We start from the raw sequence: 19,572 nt of genomic DNA on the forward strand, positions 1-19,572 counted from the left end.
CCCGGATGAGCACAGTGTCCCTGTGGAGATGGTCCCCCTCACGCCGTCCCTTCAGAGGCATCCCCTCAGGCCCCTTTAGGACTCACACCTGGAAACAGAGAGGAGGTGATCCTGGCCTCTGCTCCTCCTGGCATCTCTGCTGCCCCACAGCCTCGCTCTTCAGTGCCGTCCGTAGCTCCCGCAGCAGTGTTTCCTCCAAACGCTCCCCTCTGGCCCCAGGCTCACCCAGCCCCTTGCGGCCATTTCTCTCTTCCTCCCATCACTAACTCCTCCCTCAGTCCCTCTCTCTCTGCACCTCTTTTTGCTGAAATCCCACCGACAGTTAATGGGGGTGGGGGGTGGGGGGATGACTAGGACAGGAGATAGCACACACTCTCACCCCCTCCGCTCTCTCTAGGCCTCCCGAGGGAAAAGTGGACCAGGAAAACCTCAGGCAAAGAAGGCCCTGAGGGCCTCTGCCTTTTCCGTGGGGTTCAGTGTATTGAATTATTAACAGATTTCGCCTTTCCACTTTTCATTTCTTTGCAGCAAAAAACAGTGTACTCAACTTTACACACTGCATTTATGAGACATCATCTCCTTTCTGAAGTCTGGTTTCAAAGCTGGAAGTTGTGGATGAATACCTTCCTTTTGGAAAAGCTCTGAAGCATGGAGTGTTTGAGGCGGATTAATGCATAGGACAAGAAGAGCTGGAAGTCACTGCACAAAACATCGCTGGTTCAGCCCACTTCCAGTTAACTCCAGCTCACATTTGGTTTCCCAGTAAGAGCAGAGCAGGGTGTTACAGTGTTTCCCGGCCAGCGTAAGTCTTTGCTAGAGGCAGCTCAATCCATCGCCAGACATGTTAAGATGGAATGGCAGCTTTTAAGCTACAGTTGAAAACAGGAGTTTGGACAAGCACAGCATCCCCCTGGCACCCCCTGTCAGTCCTACATCAGGCAGCTGAAATTCCATGACCAAGTCAGTCTCTTTCCAAGGAAAAATCACAGAGGGAGGAGTCAGGGTTCTCAGCTGTGCTTTTTATTGTTAAAGGCAGGGTGAGCTCGGTGGCAAGTATTTGGCAGGCAAACGTCCTCCACAGCGAGGTGGAGTCACAGCTGGCTGTGCAGTGTGCCTGCACATGCCATTCCAGATGTGTGCAGCGGTGCCCCAGGAGAAGGGTGGTGCTGCAGGGTTGGACATTTGCCGGTCTGCACGGCGCCCAGCGTCCCTGTCACTCTCCACCCCACGCAGTGCAAGGCCAGGGGTATCAGAAGGGTGGTGGCCACGCTGGGCAGCTCCCAAAGGTGGACGCCAGCCTGCAGGGCAGGTCCCGGCTGATGCTGTCCCTCGTGAGCAGGACCAGGCAGAGCAACACGAGCTGCAGGCAGGCGAGGAGCACAAACAGCTTCCTGCAGGCCAGGAGAGGGTTAAGACAGCGGAGGGGAGAAATCTGTCTCATCTGTTTCCAGACATCACCTGCAGATGCCACCAGGCCAGCAACTGGCACCCTGCATCATGCTGGGCACACCACCCCCCTGCCCCGTTCCTGGGCCTCAGCTTAAGGGCCCAAGCATCTCGGCTCTGCTCTTCATCTCCCTACTGAGCCCAGAAACAGCCACCACCTCCGCAACCCCGGGAGAAGGGATCCTGAGCTGTGTCCGTGTTGAGAAGGGAGAAGCTGATGGATGCCTTGGGACCGCCAGCCTGGGCATCCCACCCCCCGCACACCAGCCCTGGCACGCCGAGCCCCACGCGGCAACTCACTGCAGCCAAAAAGTGATGCCCTGCCTCTTTGCCACCAGCTGCTCCTCCTGCAGGTCAAGGCACAGCAGGACACGTGTCGGTGTGGGCAAGACTGCTGGGCCTTGGGGGCTCAGACCCCCACCCTCATCCCCACTGAGACCAGTGCCCCCAAAGCCAACGGGTGCCCTGCACACCCTTTCTTCCCCAAGGCCCCCGTCGGGCTTGTCCGTCCTACCAGCTTCACAGCCACCATCTCCCGCATAAGTGACGTGGACAGCCTGGCCGCCTGCTCCGTCTTCCCCCTGTTGTGGGCACCACAGGCAGTTGGGGCGTGAGGAGCGAGCTCGGCCGGCATTGGGACCACCAGATGGGCAACAGGGACCCGGGGTGCTGGACAGGCTCTGCTGGGGCTGAGGCAAGGCACCCCAGGCTCCCAGCATCAAAAACACCCTTCCCTCCACTCCCTTCCCACGTCAGGCTCGGAGGGCATTTAGGAGAGGCTTGGAGCTCTTCAGAGCTGTTCAGAGCTGCTTCAAAGAGCCAACCAGTGTGCAGGTTGTTTGTTTGTTTTTCTTTCCATCAGGTACTTTGGAAAAGGCACTGGGCCCTTCCGAGAAGGTTTGGAGGACTCGAAGGGAGGCTGAAAGCTGTTGCAGAGCCCCTTAGGGCTGCCCAGAGCTGTTCAGCACTCGGCAGAGGATTTTAGAGCTTGCGCGAGTGGTCGACCGCTGCTTAGGGAAGGTCTGAAGCCACGCAGAGGCTGTTGGGAGTGCTCCAGAGGCATTCTAGTGGGGTTGGGAGCAGCTTAGATGTCATCGGAGGAGGATGAGATCAGGGGCTCTGTTGTCCGGGATTGGCACAGCCCTTCCCAAGCTGGGACTGGGGACACAGAGACCTGGGAGCTGCACAGAGCCCCGCCCCACAGGTTGGGCGCGGGGGCCTGTCCCCACTCACCCCACTGTCTGCCCTTGGAGGCCCTCGCGTCTCTCCCGGAGGCACTCGCGTTCTTTCCTCAGCACCTGGACGAAGGAAGGGCCCTGCTCAGTAGTCCACGCCAAGCCCACCGTGAGGGGGCTTTCCCCACACAAAGACCTCGTCCCGCCTTGCTTCCTACGCCTAGTACCTTCTCGATCTCGGCCTGCTCCCGCAGGGCCTCTGCCAGCTTGGCTGCTGACTGCTTCTCCTGCAAAGCAACCGGGCCACGTTGCAAAGAGCCCAGGTGGGACTGGCGATGCCCAGTCAGTCTGCAGGGCGCTGCGAGGCCAGCCGGGGCCAGGGAGGCAGGGACACAGGCGTCCTTGGGGGCTGGCACCACACCCAGCAGCTCTGCCCACCTAAGCGGTGTTTTCACGGGGGTTACAGACCTGGTGGAGCTCCTTCCGGGCCGCGTCTCCCTCTGCCTTCACCTCCGTCAGCTCTGCCTGGGAGAGAAGAGGCAGTGGGAGCATCTCGGTGGGGGGAGCTGGAGGACCCCCAGGGACCAGTGTGGGCTCTAGGCCCAGGGCCCTGGCTGAGACTGGGCGTCCCCAAACCACGCAGTCCCCCCACCCCTCTGAGGGTCCCTGGGGGAGCCAGCTGGACAGCGGAGCATCTGCCTCACCTGGAGCTGCGGGAGGACTTCTTTGGTCCTCTCCAGCTGCTGGGAGCTCTGGGCTTGCTGCGCTGCCAAGGCGAAGTGCTGTGGAGATGAACCGGGGGTGAGGGCCAAGCGCGAGGGGGTCGTGGGGCAGCCAGAGGGGTGTCCGAGGGGGTGTTGGCACGGGGCTCTCGGTACCTCGGTGGTGAGCTCCTGCAGGGTGGTGCGGAGCTCCTCTTTCTCCTGCTCCTGCAGGGATGGGGACAGTGCTGGGGAGCAGGCCTTGGAGCCCCCCGTGCACACGCCCGGGCATCCCCAGCACCTACCAAGCCCCGGAGCTGCTCCTGCATTGCAGCTGTCTCCTGCTCGCTCTCCTTCAGGCAGCTCAAGAGGGTGCTGAGCTCTTCCCTCAGCCCCACGTCGGGCTCCTCAGCCCCCTCCCAGGAGCGCTGCAGCCTGCGGGGTTGAGGAGAGGGGAGGCTGCTGAGTGCAGACCCCCGGGGCAGAGATCAGGCACCCAGGCAGGCGGGTAGCACCCACAGCCCTCCGGGACGGGTGGCAGGGCCCGCCCCCCACCTCCACCCAGCCCCGCAGGGCCCCCATCGAGGGCCAAGGCGTGCAGGGGCTGCAGACAGCCTCCGGGACCCGAGTCTCAGCCCCGAGCCGGATGGAGCCATGCCCACCCATCCATCCCTTCTTCCAACGCGCTGCTAGCTGCTCGCAGGACGCCACAAGCCTGCTCCTGCTCCAGCAGCTTCTCCAGCAGGTCCCGGCGTTCATCCTGGTGCCGCCGCAAGCAGAGCTGCAAGTCCTCCAGCTCCATGGGCACAGGCATGCACTGCAGGCCGAGGGGCCGGCAGCTCCTCTGGGCCAAAGGCGCTTCACCCCCTCAGCCCGAGAGAGCCCTTCTCCCAGGGGCCGCAGGCAGCTCGGTGTCCCGAATGCCAAGGATGCTGCTCTGCCCCACTGTGAGGTCGCCCCAGCCCGCCCCGCCTTGCCCTGCCCCAGGCTGCTGTGACACGGCTGCTCTTCTCTGACCTCACTGCTCCTCTCTGGCAGCACCGCTGTGGGGCTGCTGGAGCCCGAGGGGGACCCGGGGGTTGCAGAGGCCTCAGCCCCGCCCAGAGCTTGTCCGTGCCACCAGCTCCAGAGCCACCACGTCCTGCAGAAGTGACGTGGACAGCCTGGCTGCCTGCTCCCTCCTCCAGCTGCTGCGGGCGCCGCGGAGGTTCGGCCGCAGGCAGGGCAGGGACACCGGCGTCCTCCGGGGCCGCGGCCACCGACGCGGTGGCTCCGCGTGCGTCACGGAGCTGCGGAGTTTAATCCGGCAAGGGACATCAAGGACAAGAAGGGCTTCGTTAGATCCGTCAGGAGCAAAAGGAAAAGGAGGGGAAACGTGGACCGGCTGCCGAAGGGGGAAGGTGCCATCGGGAGCGAGGACACGGAAAAGGCCGCGGTGCCGACTGCCGTCCTCGCTTGAGTCTTCGCCGGGAAGAGCAGCCCTGAGGAAGCCCAACCTCGGAGAGCGGAGATGGGAGGACGTTCTCTTGGTCGACGAGGATGGGGTTGGAGATCATTGGAGCTGTTCGCTTTATTGGTGTCACTCGTGCGCCGAGCTGCCCCGTGCTCAGCTGCAGGTCAGCTCCTTGGTGTCACTCGCGCGTGTCCGGAGCGCCGGCCAACGTCCTGGCGAAGCAGCCGTGAATCATCTCGAGAAGGTCGTGGTGGACAGCAGAGGTGCCCGGGCGCCGGCACCAACCAAACGTCCCTCCACTCTCCCAAAAGGGCCGGAAGGACCCGGGGAAGCGCAGGCCGCCCGCAAAGGCGGTGGAGCAGCTCCTCCTCGATGCCACCTCCACGCCCGTGAGGGACACGCAGGGGACGAGGAGCAGCCAGCATGGATGCACCCGGGGCAAAGCACCCGTCCGCGGCCGAGGGACCCACTGGGCGGGCGATGCCGAACGATGCCGGAGGTGGAAGCTCGGTCCGCTTCATCCCACGCCGTTTCCCTCTCTGTCTCCCGTTGGATTCGTTCTTTCCGCTTTGTGGCCTCCAGCGGGGACGGAAATCCCGATTAATTTGTGGCATTTTTGAGATTTCCTGCATTTTTTCGGCTAAAAATGAGGTTCCCCCGTCGCAGAAAAGCCTTCGGGTGCCCCAAAACTTGGTACGATTTGTTTTAATACCGGTTTTACTGCTGCCTTTGCTTTATTGGCACGGCAAAGCCTCAGGCCGGCCCAAAAAGGGGGCAGCAACGCGGGTCGGGTCCTCGGGGTCACCCGTGCGCTGAGCTGCCCCGTCCTCAGCTGCAACTCGGGTCCTCGGGGTCACCCGTGCGCTGAGCTGCCCCGTCCTCAGCTGCAGGTCGGGTCCTCGGGGTCACCCGTGCGCTGAGCTGCCCCGTCCTCAGCCCCAACTCGGGTCCTCGGTGTCACCCGTGCGCTGAGCTGCCCCGTCCTCAGCTGCAGGTCGGGTCCTCGGTGTCACCCGTGCGCTGAGCTGCCCCGTCCTCAGCTGCAACTCGGGTCCTCAGTGTCACCCGTGCGCTGAGCTGCCCCGTCCTCAGCCGCAACTCGGGTCCTCGGTGTCACCCGTGCGCTGAGCTGCCCCGTCCTCAGCTGCAACTCGGGTCCTCGGGGTCACCCGTGCGCTGAGCTGCCCCGTCCTCAGCTGCAACTCGGGTCCTCGGAGTCACCCGTGCGCTGAGCTGCCCCGTCCTCAGCCCCAACTCGGGTCCTCGGGGTCACCCGTGCGCTGAGCTGCCCCGTCCTCAGCCCCAACTCGGGTCCTCGGTGTCACCCGTGCGCTGAGCTGCCCCGTCCTCAGCTGCAGGTCGGGTCCTCGGGGTCACCCGTGCGCTGAGCTGCCCCGTCCTCAGCCCCAACTCGGGTCCTCGGTGTCACCCGTGCGCTGAGCTGCCCCGTCCTCAGCTGCAGGTCGGGTCCTCGGTGTCACCCGTGCGCTGAGCTGCCCCGTCCTCAGCTGCAACTCGGGTCCTCGGGGTCACCCGTGCGCTGAGCTGCCCCGTCCTCAGCCCCAACTCGGGTCCTCGGGGTCACCCGTGCGCTGAGCTGCCCCGTCCTCAGCCCCAACTCGGGTCCTCGGGGTCACCCGTGCGCTGAGCTGCCCCGTCCTCAGCCGCAACTCGGGTCCTCGGGGTCACCCGTGCGCTGAGCTGCCCCGTCCTCAGCCCCAACTCGGGTCCTCGGAGTCACCCGTGCGCTGAGCTGCCCCGTCCTCAGCCCCAACTCGGGTCCTCGGGGTCACCCGTGCGCTGAGCTGCCCCGTCCTCAGCCCCAACTCGGGTCCTCGGTGTCACCCGTGCGCTGAGCTGCCCCGTCCTCAGCCCCAACTCGGGTCCTCGGGGTCACCCGTGCGCTGAGCTGCCCCGTCCTCAGCCCCAACTCGGGTCCTCGGGGTCACCCGTGCGCTGAGCTGCCCCGTCCTCAGCCCCAACTCGGGTCCTCGGTGTCACCCGTGCGCTGAGCTGCCCCGTCCTCAGCCCCAACTCGGGTCCTCGGGGTCACCCGTGCGCTGAGCTGCCCCGTCCTCAGCCCCAACTCGGGTCCTCGGGGTCACCCGTGCGCTGAGCTGCCCCGTCCTCAGCCCCAACTCGGTTCCTCGGTGTCACCCGTGCGCCGAGCGGCTCCGTCCTCAGCTGCAGGCTGGTTTCTTGCACCTACATGTGCACTGAGCTGTCCCAGCCTCAGCCGCACCTCAGTCCATCAGTGTCACACGTGCACTGAGCTGCCCCGTCCTCAGCCGCAGCTTGGTTCACTGCACTCACCTGTGCGCCGAGCTGCCCCGTGCTCAGCTGCAGGTCAGTTCCTTGGTGTCACTCGTGCACCGAGCTGCCTCATCCTCAGCCCATCAGTTCCTCAGTGTCACACGTGGGCCAAGTGGCTCCGTCCTCAGCTCCAGCTCACTTTATTGGTGTCACCTGTGCACCGAGCGGCTCCGGCCTCAGCTGCAGCTTGCTTTATCGCATCCACACGTGCACCGAGCGGCTCTGGGCTCAGCTGCAGCTCGCTTTATTGGTGTCACCTGTGCACCGAGCTGCCCCATGCTCAGCTGCAGGTCAGTTCCTCGGTGTCACTCGTGCACCGAGCTGCTCCGTCCTCAGCCGCACCTCAGTCCATCAGTGTCACCCGTGCACCGAGCTGCCCCGTCCTCAGCCCCACATCGGTTCCTCAGTGTCACTCGTGCACCGAGCTGCCCCGTCCTCAGCTGCAGGTCAGTTCCTCGGTGTCACTCGTGCACCGAGCTGCTCCGTCCTCAGCCGCACCTCAGTCCATCAGTGTCACCCGTGCACCGAGCTGCCCCGTCCTCAGCCCCACATCGGTTCCTCAGTGTCACTCGTGCACCGAGCTGCCCCGTCCTCAGCTGCAGGTCAGTTCCTTGGTGTCACTCGTGCACCGAGCTGCTTCGTCCTCAGCCCATCAGTTCCTCAGTGTCACACGTGCACCGAGCGCCTCCGTCCTCAGCCCCACGTCAGTTCCTCAGTGTCACACGTGCACTGAGCGGCTCCGTCCTCAGCTGCAGCTCGTTTTATTGGTGTCACTCATGCACCGAGCTGCCCCGTGCTCAGCTGCAGGTCAGTTCCTTGGTGTCACTCGTGCACCGAGCGGCTCCGTCCTCAGCCGCACCTCAGTCCATCAGTGTCACTTGTGCACCGAGCGCCTCCGTCCTCAGCCCCACATCGGTTCCTCAGTGTCACCCGTGCGCCGAGCTGCCCCGTCCTCAGCCGCAGCTTGCTTTATCGCATCCACACGTGCACCGAGCTGCTCTGGGCTCAGCTGCAGCTTGCTTTATTGGTGTCACTCGTGCGCCGAGCTGTCCCATCCTCAGCTGCAGGTCACTTCCTTGGTGTCACTCGTGCACCGAGCTGCCCCGTCCTCAGCCCCAACTCGGTTCCTCAGTGTCACCCGTGCACCAAGCAGCTCCGTCCTCAGCTGCAGGCTGGTTTCGTGCACCTACATGTGCCCCGAGCTGCCCCGTGCTCAGCTGCAGCTTGCTTTATCGCACCCACACATGCACTGAGCTGCCCCGTGCTCAGCTGCAGCTCACTTTATCGCGTCCACACAGGCACCGAGTGGCTCCGTTCTCAGCTGCAGCTCGCTTTATTGGTGTCACCCGTGCGCCGAGCGGCCCCGTGCTCAGCTGCAGTTTGGGTTATCGGTGTCACCCGTGCACCGAGGTGCCCCGTGCTCAGCTGGAGCTCGATTCACTGGTGTCACTTGTGCGCCCAGCTGCCCTGCTCTCAGATGCAGGTCACTTCCTTGGTGTCACCTGTGCACTGAGTGGCCCCGTTCTCAGCTGCAGCTCACTTTATTGGTGTCACTTATGGGCCGAGCTGCTCCGTCCTCAGCTGCACCTCAGTCCATCAGTGTCACTCGTGCACCGAGCTGCCCCGTCCTCAGCCGCAGCTTGGTTCACTGCACTCACCTGTGCGCCGAGCGGCCCCGTCCTCAGCTGCAGGTCAGTTCCTTGGTGTCACTCGTGCACCGAGCGGCTCCGTCCTCAGCCCCACATCGGTTCCTCAGTGTCACTCGTGCACCGAGCGGCTCCGTCCTCAGCCCCACATCGGTTCCTCAGTGTCATTCGTGCACCGAGCGCCTCCGTCCTCAGCCCCACATCGGTTCTTCAGTGTCACCCGTGCGCCGAGCGGCTCCGGCCTCAGCCCCACATCGGTTCCTCAGTGTCACCCGTGCGCCAAGCGGCTCCGTCCTCAGCTGCAGCTTGCTTTATTGCATCCACATGTGCACCGAGCTGCCCCGTGCTCAGCTGCAGCTTGCTTTATTGCATCCACATGTGCACCGAGCGGCTCTGGGCTCAGCTGCAGCTCGCTTTATTGGTGTCACTCATGCACTGAGCTGCCCCATGCTCAGCTGCAGGTCAGTTCCTCGGTGTCACTCGTGCACCGAGCGCCTCCGTCCTCAGCCCCACATCGGTTCCTCAGTGTCACCCGTGCGCCGAGCGGCTCCGTCCTCAGCTGCAGCTCGCTTTATCGCATCCACACATGCACCGAGCGGCTCTGGGCTCAGCTGCAGCTCGCTTTATTGGTGTCACTCATGCACCGAGCTGCTTCGTCCTCAGCCCATCAGTTCCTCAGTGTCACTCGTGCACCGAGCGGCTCCGTCCTCAGCCGCACCTCAGTCCATCAGTGTCACTCGTGCACCGAGGTGCCCCGTCCTCAGCCGCAGCTTGGTTCACTGCACTCACCTGTGCGCCGAGCGGCCCCGTGCTCAGCTGCAGGTCAGTTCCTTGGTGTCACTCGTGCACCGAGCGGCTCCGTCCTCAGCCGCAGCTCAGTCCATCAGTGTCACCCGTGCACCGAGCGCCTCCGTCCTCAGCCCCACATCGGTTCCTCAGTGTCACCCGTGCACCGAGCGGCTCTGTCCTCAGCTGCAGCTCACTTTATCGGTGTCACACGTGCACCGAGCTGCTCCGTCCTCAGCCGCACCTCAGTCCATCAGTGTCACACGTGCGCCGAGCGGCCCCGTGCTCAGCCGCAGCTTGGTTCATTGCACTCACCTGTGCGCTGAGCTGCCCCGTCCTCAGCTGCAGGTCAGTTCCTTGGTGTCACCCGTGCACCGAGCTGCCTCGTCCTCAGCCCATCAGTTCCTCAGTGTCACCCGTGCGCCGAGCGGCTCCGGCCTCAGCTGCAGGCTGGTTTCTTGCACCTACATATGCACCGAGCTGCCCCGTCCTCAGCTGCAGCTTGCTTTACTGCATCCACACGTGCACCGAGCGGCTCCGTCCTCAGCTGCAGCTCACTTTATTGGTGTCACTCGTGCACCGAGCTGCCCCATGCTCAGCTCCAGGTCAGTTCCTTGGTGTCACTCGTGCACCGAGCGGCTTCGTCCTCAGCCGCACCTCAGTCCATCAGTGTCACACGTGCGCCGAGCTGCCCCGTCCTCAGCCGCAGCTTGGTTCACTGCACTCACCTGTGCGCCGAGCGGCCCCGTCCTCAGCTGCAGCTCAGTCCATCAGTGTCACACGTGCACCGAGCTGCCCCGTGCTCAGCTGCAGGTCAGTTCCTTGGTGTCACTCGTGCACTGAGCTGCCTCGTCCTCAGCCCATCAGTTCCTCAGTGTCACACGTGCACCGAGCGCCTCCGTCCTCAGCCCCACGTCAGTTCCTCAGTGTCACACGTGGGCTGAGTGGCTCCGTCCTCAGCTCCAGCTCACTTTATTGGTGTCACCTGTGCACCGAGCGGCTCCGGCCTCAGCTGCAGCTCGCTTTATCACATCCACACGTGCACCGAGCGGCTCTGGGCTCAGCTGCAGCTCGCTTTATTGGTGTCACTCGTGCGCCGAGCTGCCCCATGCTCAGCTGCAGGTCAGTTCCTTGGTGTCACTCGTGCACCGAGCTGCTTCGTCCTCAGCCCATCAGTTCCTCAGTGTCACCCGTGCACCGAGCAGCTCCGGCCTCAGCTGCAGGCTGGTTTCGTGCACCTACATGTGCCCCGAGCTGCCCCGTGCTCAGCTGCAGCTTGCTTTATCGCATCCACACGTGCACCGAGCTGCCCCGTTCTCAGCTGCAGCTCACTTTATCGCGTCCACACATGCACCAAGTGGCTCCGTTCTCAGCTGCAGGTCGCTTTATTGGTGTCACCCGTGCGCCGAGCGGCCCCGTGCTCAGCTGCAGTTTGGGTTATCGGTGTCACCCGTGCACCGAGGTGCCCCGTGCTCAGCTGGAGCTCGATTCATTGGTGTCACCCATGCGCCCAGCTGCCCTGCTCTCAGATGCAGGTCACGTCCTTGGTGTCACCTGTGCACTGAGTGGCCCCATGCTCAGCTGCAGCTCACTTTATCGGTGTCACTTGTGCGCCGAGCTGCTCCGTCCTCAGCCGCAGCTTGGTTCATTGCACTCACCTGTGCGCTGAGCGGCCCCGTCCTCAGCTGCAGGTCAGTTCCTCGGTGTCACTCGTGCACCGAGCGGCTCCGTCCTCAGCCGCACCTCAGTTCCTCAGTGTCACACGTGCGCCAAGCTGCCCCGTCCTCAGCCGCAGCTTGGTTCACTGCACTCACCTGTGCGCCGAGCGGCCCCGTGCTCAGCTGCAGGTCAGTTCCTCGGTGTCACTCGTGCACCGAGCTGCCCCGTCCTCAGCCCATCAGTTCCTCAGTGTCACACGTGCGCCGAGCGCCTCCGTCCTCAGCCCCACATCGGTTCCTCAGTGTCACCCGTGCGCCGAGCGGCTCCGGCCTCAGCTGCAGCTCGCTTTATTGCATCCACACGTGCACCGAGCGGCTCTGGGCTCAGCTGCAGCTCGCTTTATTGGTGTCACTCGTGCACCGAGCTGCCCCGTCCTCAGCCCATCAGTTCCTCAGTGTCACACATGCACCGAGCGGCTCTGTCCTCAGCTGCAGCTCACTTTATCGGTGTCACTCGTGCACCGAGCGGCTCCGTCCTCAGCCGCACCTCAGTCCATCAGTGTCACACGTGCGCCGAGCTGCCCCGTCCTCAGCCGCAGCTTGGTTCATTGCACTCACCTGTGCGCCGAGCTGCCCCGTGCTCAGCTGCAGGTCAGTTCCTTGGTGTCACTCGTGCACCGAGTGGCTCCGTCCTCAGCCGCATCTCAGTCCATCAGTGTCACCCGTGCACCAAGCGCCTCCGTCCTCAGCCCCACATCGGTTCCTCAGTGTCACCCGTGCGCCGAGCGGCTCCGTCCTCAGCTGCAGCTCGCTTTACTGCATCCACACGTGCACCGAGCGGCTCTGGGCTCAGCTGCAGCTCGCTTTATTGGTGTCATTCGTGCACCGAGCTGCCCCATGCTCAGCTGCAGGTCAGCTCCTTGGTGTCACTCGTGCACCAAGCGGCTCCGTCCTCAGCCGCAGCTTGGTTCACTGCACTCACCTGTGCGCCAAGCTGCCCCGTGCTCAGCTGCAGGTCAGTTCCTTGGTGTCACTCGTGCACCGAGCGGCTCCGTCCTCAGCTGCAGCTCGCTTTATCGCATCCACACGTGCACCGAGCAGCTCTGGGCTCAGCTGCAGCTCGCTTTATTGGTGTCACTCGTGCACCGAGCTGTCCCATCCTCAGCTGCAGGTCACTTCCTTGGTGTCACTCGTGCACCGAGTGGCTCCGTCCTCAGCCCCACATCGGTTCCTCAGTGTCACCCGTGCGCCGAGCGGCTCCGTCCTCAGCTGCAGCTCGCTTTACTGCATCCACACATGCACCGAGCGGCTCTGGGCTCAGCTGCAGCTCGCTTTATTGGTGTCACTCGTGCACCGAGCTGCCTCATCCTCAGCCCATCAGTTCCTCAGTGTCACCCGTGCGCCGAGCAGCTCCGGCCTCAGCTGCAGGCTGGTTTCGTGCACCTACACGTGCACCGAGCTGCCCCGTCCTCAGCTGCAGCTTGCTTTATTGCATCCACACGTGCACCGAGCGGCTCTGGGCTCAGCTGCAGCTCGCTTTATTGGTGTCACTCGTGCACCGAGCTGCCCCGTCCTCAGCTGCAGGTCAGCTCCTTGGTATCACTCGTGCACCGAGCGGCTCCGTCCTCAGCCGCACCTCAGTCCATCAGTGTCACACGTGCGCCGAGCGCCTCCGTCCTCAGCCGCAGCTTGGTTCATTGCACTCACCTGTGCGCCGAGCGGCCCCGTCCTCAGCTGCAGGTCAGTTCCTCGGTGTCACTCGTGTACCGAGCTGCTTCGTCCTCAGCCCATCAGTTCCTCAGTGTCACTCGTGCACCGAGCTGCCCCGTCCTCAGCCGCAGCTTGGTTCACTGCACTCACCTGTGCGCCGAGTGGCCCCGTCCTCAGCCGCAGCTTGGTTCATTGCACTCACCTGTGCGCCGAGCGGCCCCGTGCTCAGCCGCCGGTAGCCGGGAGGGCCGGGGGGGCCGGGGGGGCCGGGCGAGGCGGCGGCAGGCGCGGGGGGCCACGGCGCCGTAGGCCTGGTACCGGTGGTTGAGGGCGGCGCGGCCGTGGAGGCCCAGGCCGCTGGCCAGGGCGCCCTGCGGGGCGGCGAGGCCGAAGAGCACCCGGCGCGCCCGGGCGTGCAGCAGCGCCATGGCGCACAGGGCGCACGGCTCCCGCGTCAGGTACACGTCCAGCCCCCGGCACAGGTACGACGCCGTCACGGTGACGTCACCGCTGACGTCACCGCTGACGTCACCGCGGCGCTGGGCCCGCGCCACCGCCTCCAGGCACGCCAGGGCGGCGTGCCGCAGCGGGTGGCCCCCCCGGCGCCCGTCGTGGGCCGCCGCCACCACCCTGCCCGTGGCCGGCTCCACGGCGGCGGCCCCCGCCGCCACGTGTCCCCTCCGCCGGCCCCGCCGCCCCGCCGCCACCGCCGCCGCCATGGCGCGCCGGGCGGCCGCCGCCTCCGCCGGTGACAGCGTCGGGGACGCGGGGACACCGGCGCGGGGCAGAGCCGGCCAGTGGCGCCCGGCGGCAGCCGCCTGGGCCCCCGGCGACGGGGCCCGCGCCGGCACCCGCACCCGGAACGGGGCGCCCAGGCCCCGGGCGTCCACCCCCAGCGAGGCCAGGAGGGCGCGGAGGGCGGCCAGCGGCCCCCCCGGGGCGCCGGGGGACATGGGGGGGGACCCGGGGGTCGGGGGGGACCCAGCGGTCGTGGTGGCTTCAGGGGTCGTGGTGGCTTCAGGAGTTGCGGTGGCTCCAACGGTCATGGTGGCTCCCGAGATCATCGTGGCTCCAGAGATCATGGTGGCTCCAGAGATCATGGTGGCTCCAAGGGTCGCGGTGGCCTCCGAAGTTCTGGCGGTTGTGGTGGCCTCGAGGGTTGTGGTGGCTCCAGAGGTTGTGGTGGACCCAACGGTCGTGGTGGCTTCAGGGGTCGTGGTGGCTTCAGGAGTTGCGGTGGCTCCAACAGTCATGGTGGCTCCAGAGATCATGGTGGCTCCAGAGATCATGGTGGCTCCAAGGGTCGCGGTGGCTCCAGAGATCATGGTGGCTCCAGGGGTCATGGTGGCTCCAGAGATCATGGTGGCTCCAGAGATCATGGTGGCTCCAAGGGTCGCGGTGGCCTCCGAAGTTCTGGGGGTTGTGGTGGCCTCGAGGGTTGTGGTGGCTCCAGAGGTTGTGGTGGACCCAACGGTCGTGGTGGCTTCTGGACTCGTGGTGGCTCCAGAGATCACGGTGGCTTCAGGGGTCGTGGTGGCTCCAAGGGTTGAGGTGGCTCCACAGGTCATGGTGGCTCCAAGGGTCGTGGTGGCCTCAGAAGTTCTGGGGGTTGTGGTGGCTCCAACGGTCATGGTGGTGGCTCCAGGGGTCATGGTGGCTCCAGAGATCATGGTGGCTCCAAGGGTCATGGTGGTCTCAGAAGTTCTAGGGGTTGAGGTGGCCTCGAGGGTCACGGTGGATCCAACGGTTGTGGTGGCTCCAGGGGTCGTGGTGGCTCCAACGATCATGGTGGACCCAAGGATCGTGGTGGCCTCAGAAGTTCTGGGTGTTGGGGTGGCCTCAAGGGTCATGGTAGCTCCAATGGTCATGGTGGATCCAAGCGTTGTGGTGGCTCTGGGGGTGGTGGTGGATCCAGGGGTCGTGGTGGCTCCAATGATCATGGTGGATCCAAGGATTGTGGTGGATCCAGGGGTCGTGGTGGACCCAACAGTCGTGGTGGACCCAACGGTTGTGGCGGCCTCAAGGGTTGTGGTGGCCCCAACGGTCATGGTGGCCCCAACGGTCATGGTGGCCTCACAAGGTCTGGTGGCCCCAATGGTTGTGATGGCCCCAACAGTCCTGGTGGCCCCAGCAGTCATGGTGGCCTCAAGGGCCATGGTGTTTCCAACAGTCCTGGTGGCCCCAAGGCCTTTGGTGGCCCCAAGGGCCATGATGTCCCCAGAAACTCTGGTGGCCCCAAGGGCCATGATGTCCCCAACACCTCCATCCTCCCACAGCCCTCCAATGTCCATGGCAGCTTCAGTGTCCCCAAGAGCTCCAGTGTCCCCAACACCTCCATCACCCCACAGCCCTCCAACGTCCATGGCGTCTTCCACATCTCCATCATCCCTGGTGGCTCTGCTGTCCCCAAGGCCCCTGGTGCCCCCAGGAGCCCTGGTGTCCCAACTCCCAGCGTCCCCAACACCTCCGTCACCCCACAACCCTCCAATGTCCATGGCGTCTTCCACATCTCCATCATCCCTGGTGGCTCTGGTGTCCCCAAGAGCCCCAGTGTCCCCAAGACCCCTGGTGTCCCCAGGAGCCCTGATGTCCCCAGGCGCCTTGGTGTCCCCAAGAGCCCCAGTGTCCCCAAGACCCCTGGTGTCCCCAGGCACCTTGGTGTCCCCAGGAACCCTGGTGTTCCCAAGAGCTTTGGTGTCCCCAAGAGCTTTGGTGTCCCCAAGAGCCCCGGTGTCCTCAAGGCCCCTGGTGTCCCCAAGCCCATTGGCGTCCCCAAGGCCACTGGTGTCCCCAAGAGCCTTGGTGTCCCCAGGAGCCCTGATGTCCTCAAGGCCCCCGGTGTCCCCAAGACCCCTGCTGCCCCCAAGAGCCCCAGTGTCCTCAAGGCCCCTGATGTCCCCAAGAGCCCCAACATCCTCAACCCCACCGGCGTCCCCGCCACCTCCGCCCTGGCCGGCAGCTCCGTCACCGAGGTCCCTGTCACCGAGGAGGTCCCCATCGTCCCCGAGGTCCCCGTCGTCGCCAGCGAGGTCCCCGTCGTCACCAAGGTCCCCGTCGTCATCGGCGAGGTCCCCGCGGGCCGCCAGGGCGCGGAGGCAGCCGCCCTCGAGGCCCAGGAGGACGGCGAGGCCCCGGGGCCCCGCCCGCACCCGCTTGAGGTGGCCGAGGCCGGGCAGGGGCAGGGCGCGGGCCAGCTGGGCCAGCAGCCGCCCCGTCTCGGTCACCGCCACCACCGGCGCCGCCAGCGCCGCCAGCAGCTCCAGGCCCCGCCCTTCGGCCTCCCAGGGCACCCGCCAGGGCAGCTCCTCCTCCTCCTCGTCATCCTCCTCCTCCTCATCCTCGTCGTCGTCATCCTCCTCCTCATCCTCGTCCTCATCCTCCTCCTCCTCCAGCTCCTCCACCTCCAGGTTCTCCATCACTTCCAGGTTCTCCATCACCTCCAGGTTCTCCATCACTTCCAGGTTCTCCTTCACCTCCAGGTTCTCCACCTCCAGCCTCTCCATCTCCTTCAGCTTCTCCATCACCTCCAGCTTCTCCATCACCTCCAGGTTCTCCATCACCTCCAGGTTCTCCTTCACCTCCAGCTTCTCCTTAACCTCCAGCTTCTCCTTCACCTCCAGCTTCTCCTTCACCTCCAGGTCCTCCATCACCTCCAGGTCCTCCTTCACCTCCAGCTTCTCCTTCACCTCCAGCTTCTCCTTCACCTCCAGCTTCTCCTTCACCTCCAGCTTCTCCTTCACCTCCAGGTTCTCCTTCACCTCCACCTTCTCCTTCACCTCCAGCTTCTCCATCACCTCCAGGTTCTCCATCACCTCCAGGTTCTTCATCTCCAGGTTCTCCACTTCCAGGTTCTCCTTCACCTCTAGCTCCTCTGCCTCCAGGATCTCCATTACCTCCAGCTTCTTCACCTCCAGCTTCTCCTTCACCTCCAGCTTCTCCTTCACCTCCATCTCCTTCTCCTCCTCTCCTTCCCCTTTCGGCTCTCCCTCCTCCTCCTCCTCACCGGGGGCACCCCAGGGTGCTGCCGCCCTCTCCTCCTCCTTCACGTCCTGCTCCTTCCCCTCCTTCATCTTCTGCTTCACCTCCTTCTCCTCCTCTTCCTCCTCCCCTCTGGGCTCTTCCTCCTCCTCGTCGAGGGCACCCCGGGGTGCTGCCGCCGCCAGGATCGGGGTCTCCATAGGGTGGCCCTGGGGGGGGGGGGAATGGAGGGTTAAAGGGGGAGGAAGGGAGTGGGGGGGCACTCGGGGCACCCAGGGGTGACCCCCATTAGTGACCACCCCATGGGTGCACCCACGGGTGTCCTCTGCCATTAGTGACCCCATGGGGACACCCGTGGGTGCCCCCCACGGACCTCCCACCACAGAGACACCCGTAGGGACATTCATGCCCCCTCCCCCCCACGGGGACACCCATGGGTGCCCCATCACAGCCCTCTCAGGTGGGTGCTCCCCCATAGGGCCCCCGTGGGTGCCCCACAGCCCCCCCCATAGGGACCATGGGTGCCCCCCCACAGACACCTGTGGGTGCCCCCTAGACCCCCCCCATAGGGACCATGGTGCTTCCCCCACAGACACCCATGGGTGCCCCCTAGACCCCCCCCATAGGGACCATGGGTGCCCCACAGCCCCCCCCCATAGGGACCATGGGTCCCTCCCCCCACAGGGACACCTATGGGTGCCCCACAGCCCCCCCACAGGGACACTAGTGGGTCCCTGCCCCCACAGGGACACCCATGGGTGCCCCCCCACCCTGGGACACCCATGGGTGCCCCACAAACCCCCCCATAGGGACCATGGGTGCCTCCCCCCACACAGACACCCGTGGGTGCCCCACAACCCCCCCCATAGGGACCATGGGTGCCACCCCCCCCACAGACACCCGTGTGTGCCCCCCAGACCCCCCCCCCATAGGGACCATGGTGCTTCCCCCCCCATAGGGACATCCGTGGGTGCCCCCCCTACCCCGGGACACCCATGGGTGCCCCCACAGCCCCCCCCACAGGGACACTAGTGGGTCCCTGCCCCCTCAGGAACACCCATGGGTGCCCCAGAGCCCCCATGAACACCCGTGGGTGCCCCACAACCCCCCCCATAGGGACCATGGGTGCCACCCCCCCACAGACACCCATGGGTGCCCCCTAGACCCCCCCCCCATAGGGACCATGGTGCTTCCCCCACACACAGACACCCTTGGGTGCCCCCACAGACCCCCCCATAGGGACCATGGGTGCCTCCCCCCACCATAGGGACACCCGTGGGTGCCCCACAGCCCCCCCCACAGGGACACTAGTGGGTCCCTGCCCCCTCGGGAACACCCATGGGTGCCCCACAGCCCCCATGAACACCCGTGGGTGCCCCACAGCCCCCCCCATAGGGACCACGGGTGCCCCACAGCCCCCCCACAGGCACACGAGTGGGTCCCTGCCCCCACAGAGACACCCGTGGGTGCCCCCCCCTGCCCCAGGACACCCGTGGGTGCCCCACAAACCCCCCCATAGGGACCATGGGTGCCCCCCACCCCAGGACACCCGTGGGTGCCCCCTAGACCCCCCCATAGGGTCCATGGGTGCCACTGCCCCCACAGACACCCGTGGGTGCCCCCCCCTGCCCCGGGACACCCGTGGGTGCCCCACAACCCCCCCCATAGGGACCATGGGTGCCCCCCGCCCCAGGACACCCGTGGGTGCCCCACAGCCCCCCCCACAGGGACACTAGTGGGTCCCTGCCCCCTCAGGAACACCCATGGGTGCCCCAGAGCCCCCATGAACACCCGTGGGTGCCCCACAGCCCCCCCCACAGGGACACTAGTGGGTCCCTGCCCCCACAGGGACACCCGTGGGTGCGCCCCCCTGCTCCGGGACACCCGTGGGTGCCCCACAGCCCCCCCCACAGGGACCATGGGTGCCCCACAGCCCCCCCCACAGCGACACTAGTGGGTCCCTGCCCCCACAGGGACACCCATGGGTGCCCCCCCCGCCCCCCCCATAGGGCCCCCCGCGGTTGCGCCCCGGCCCCACGTGGCGGCTCCCCCCGCCCGGCCTCACCTGCCGCTCGCCGTGTCCCACCCCCCCTTCGCCCCGCCCCCGCGCGCCCATTGGCCGCCCGCGCCGCGCGCCCCGCCCTCCAGCGCCTCCCATTGGCCCGCGCCGCCGCCGCTCCCGCGGCGCGGCGGAAGTCCGCTGGGGGGACGAGCGAGAGGAGGCGGGGCGGCGGGGAGAGCGGCCGGAAGTTGGGCCGGGCAGCGAGGCGGCGGGGAGAGAGGCGGCGCGGACCATAGAGAGGAGCGGCCAGAGCGGCGGGGAGGCCACGGGCGGAGCAGCGAGAGGGCGGGCAGAGCGGCTCCGGGCGGGCGCCATGTTCCGGCGCTATGGTCCTCCCGGCCCGGCACTGGGGGGAACCGGGAGCACTGGGGGGGAACCGGGAGCACTGGGGGGAAACTGGGAGCACTGGGAGGGCTCGGGGGAAGCAATGGGGGATACTGGGAGCACTGGGGGAGCGCTGCGGGGTACCTGGGGGCTCTGGGGGGGGGCACTGGGAGGTAACTGGGGGCACGGGAGGAACTGGGAGCACTGGGGGGGGGGAACTGGGAGCACTGGGGGATACTGGGAGCCCTGGGGGAGCGCTGCGGGTACCTGGGGGCACTGGGGGGGGCACTGGGAGGTAACTGGGAGCACTGGGGAGGAAC

The 19,572-nt window shown here is 65.8% G+C and overlaps 1 protein-coding gene across 1 annotated transcript; it reads right to left on the bottom strand.

Annotated features, from left to right (window-relative positions):
• Positions 1 to 7,321: 7,321 nt before the first annotated feature.
• Positions 7,322 to 18,978, bottom strand: LOC112993762 (mucin-19-like). Its single transcript, XM_064503787.1, has 3 exons — positions 18,932 to 18,978; positions 13,091 to 17,075; positions 7,322 to 13,038 (listed from the first exon to the last, which is right to left on the bottom strand). Exons 2-3 carry the CDS (start codon positions 17,064 to 17,066, stop codon positions 13,010 to 13,012), a joined length of 4,005 nt encoding a protein of 1,334 aa, XP_064359857.1. The 5' UTR covers positions 17,067 to 17,075; positions 18,932 to 18,978; the 3' UTR covers positions 7,322 to 13,009.
• Positions 18,979 to 19,572: the final 594 nt, after the last annotated feature.

This window comes from Dromaius novaehollandiae, unplaced genomic scaffold (assembly GCF_036370855.1).
Source record: "Dromaius novaehollandiae isolate bDroNov1 unplaced genomic scaffold, bDroNov1.hap1 HAP1_SCAFFOLD_30, whole genome shotgun sequence".
Taxonomy (NCBI): domain Eukaryota; kingdom Metazoa; phylum Chordata; class Aves; order Casuariiformes; family Dromaiidae; genus Dromaius; species Dromaius novaehollandiae.

What these genes read in the sequence shown, in the direction of transcription:
- LOC112993762 (XM_064503787.1), bottom strand. Translation starts at nt 17,066, where the DNA reads ATGGAGACCCCGATCCTGGCGGCGGCAGCACCCCGGGGTGCCCTCGAC. An exon ending in CGGGGCCGCTCGGCGCACAG is followed by an intron (nt 13,039 to 13,090) that starts GTGAGTGCAATG and finishes CTCGGCGCACAG; the next exon opens with GTGAGTGCAGTGAACCAAGC.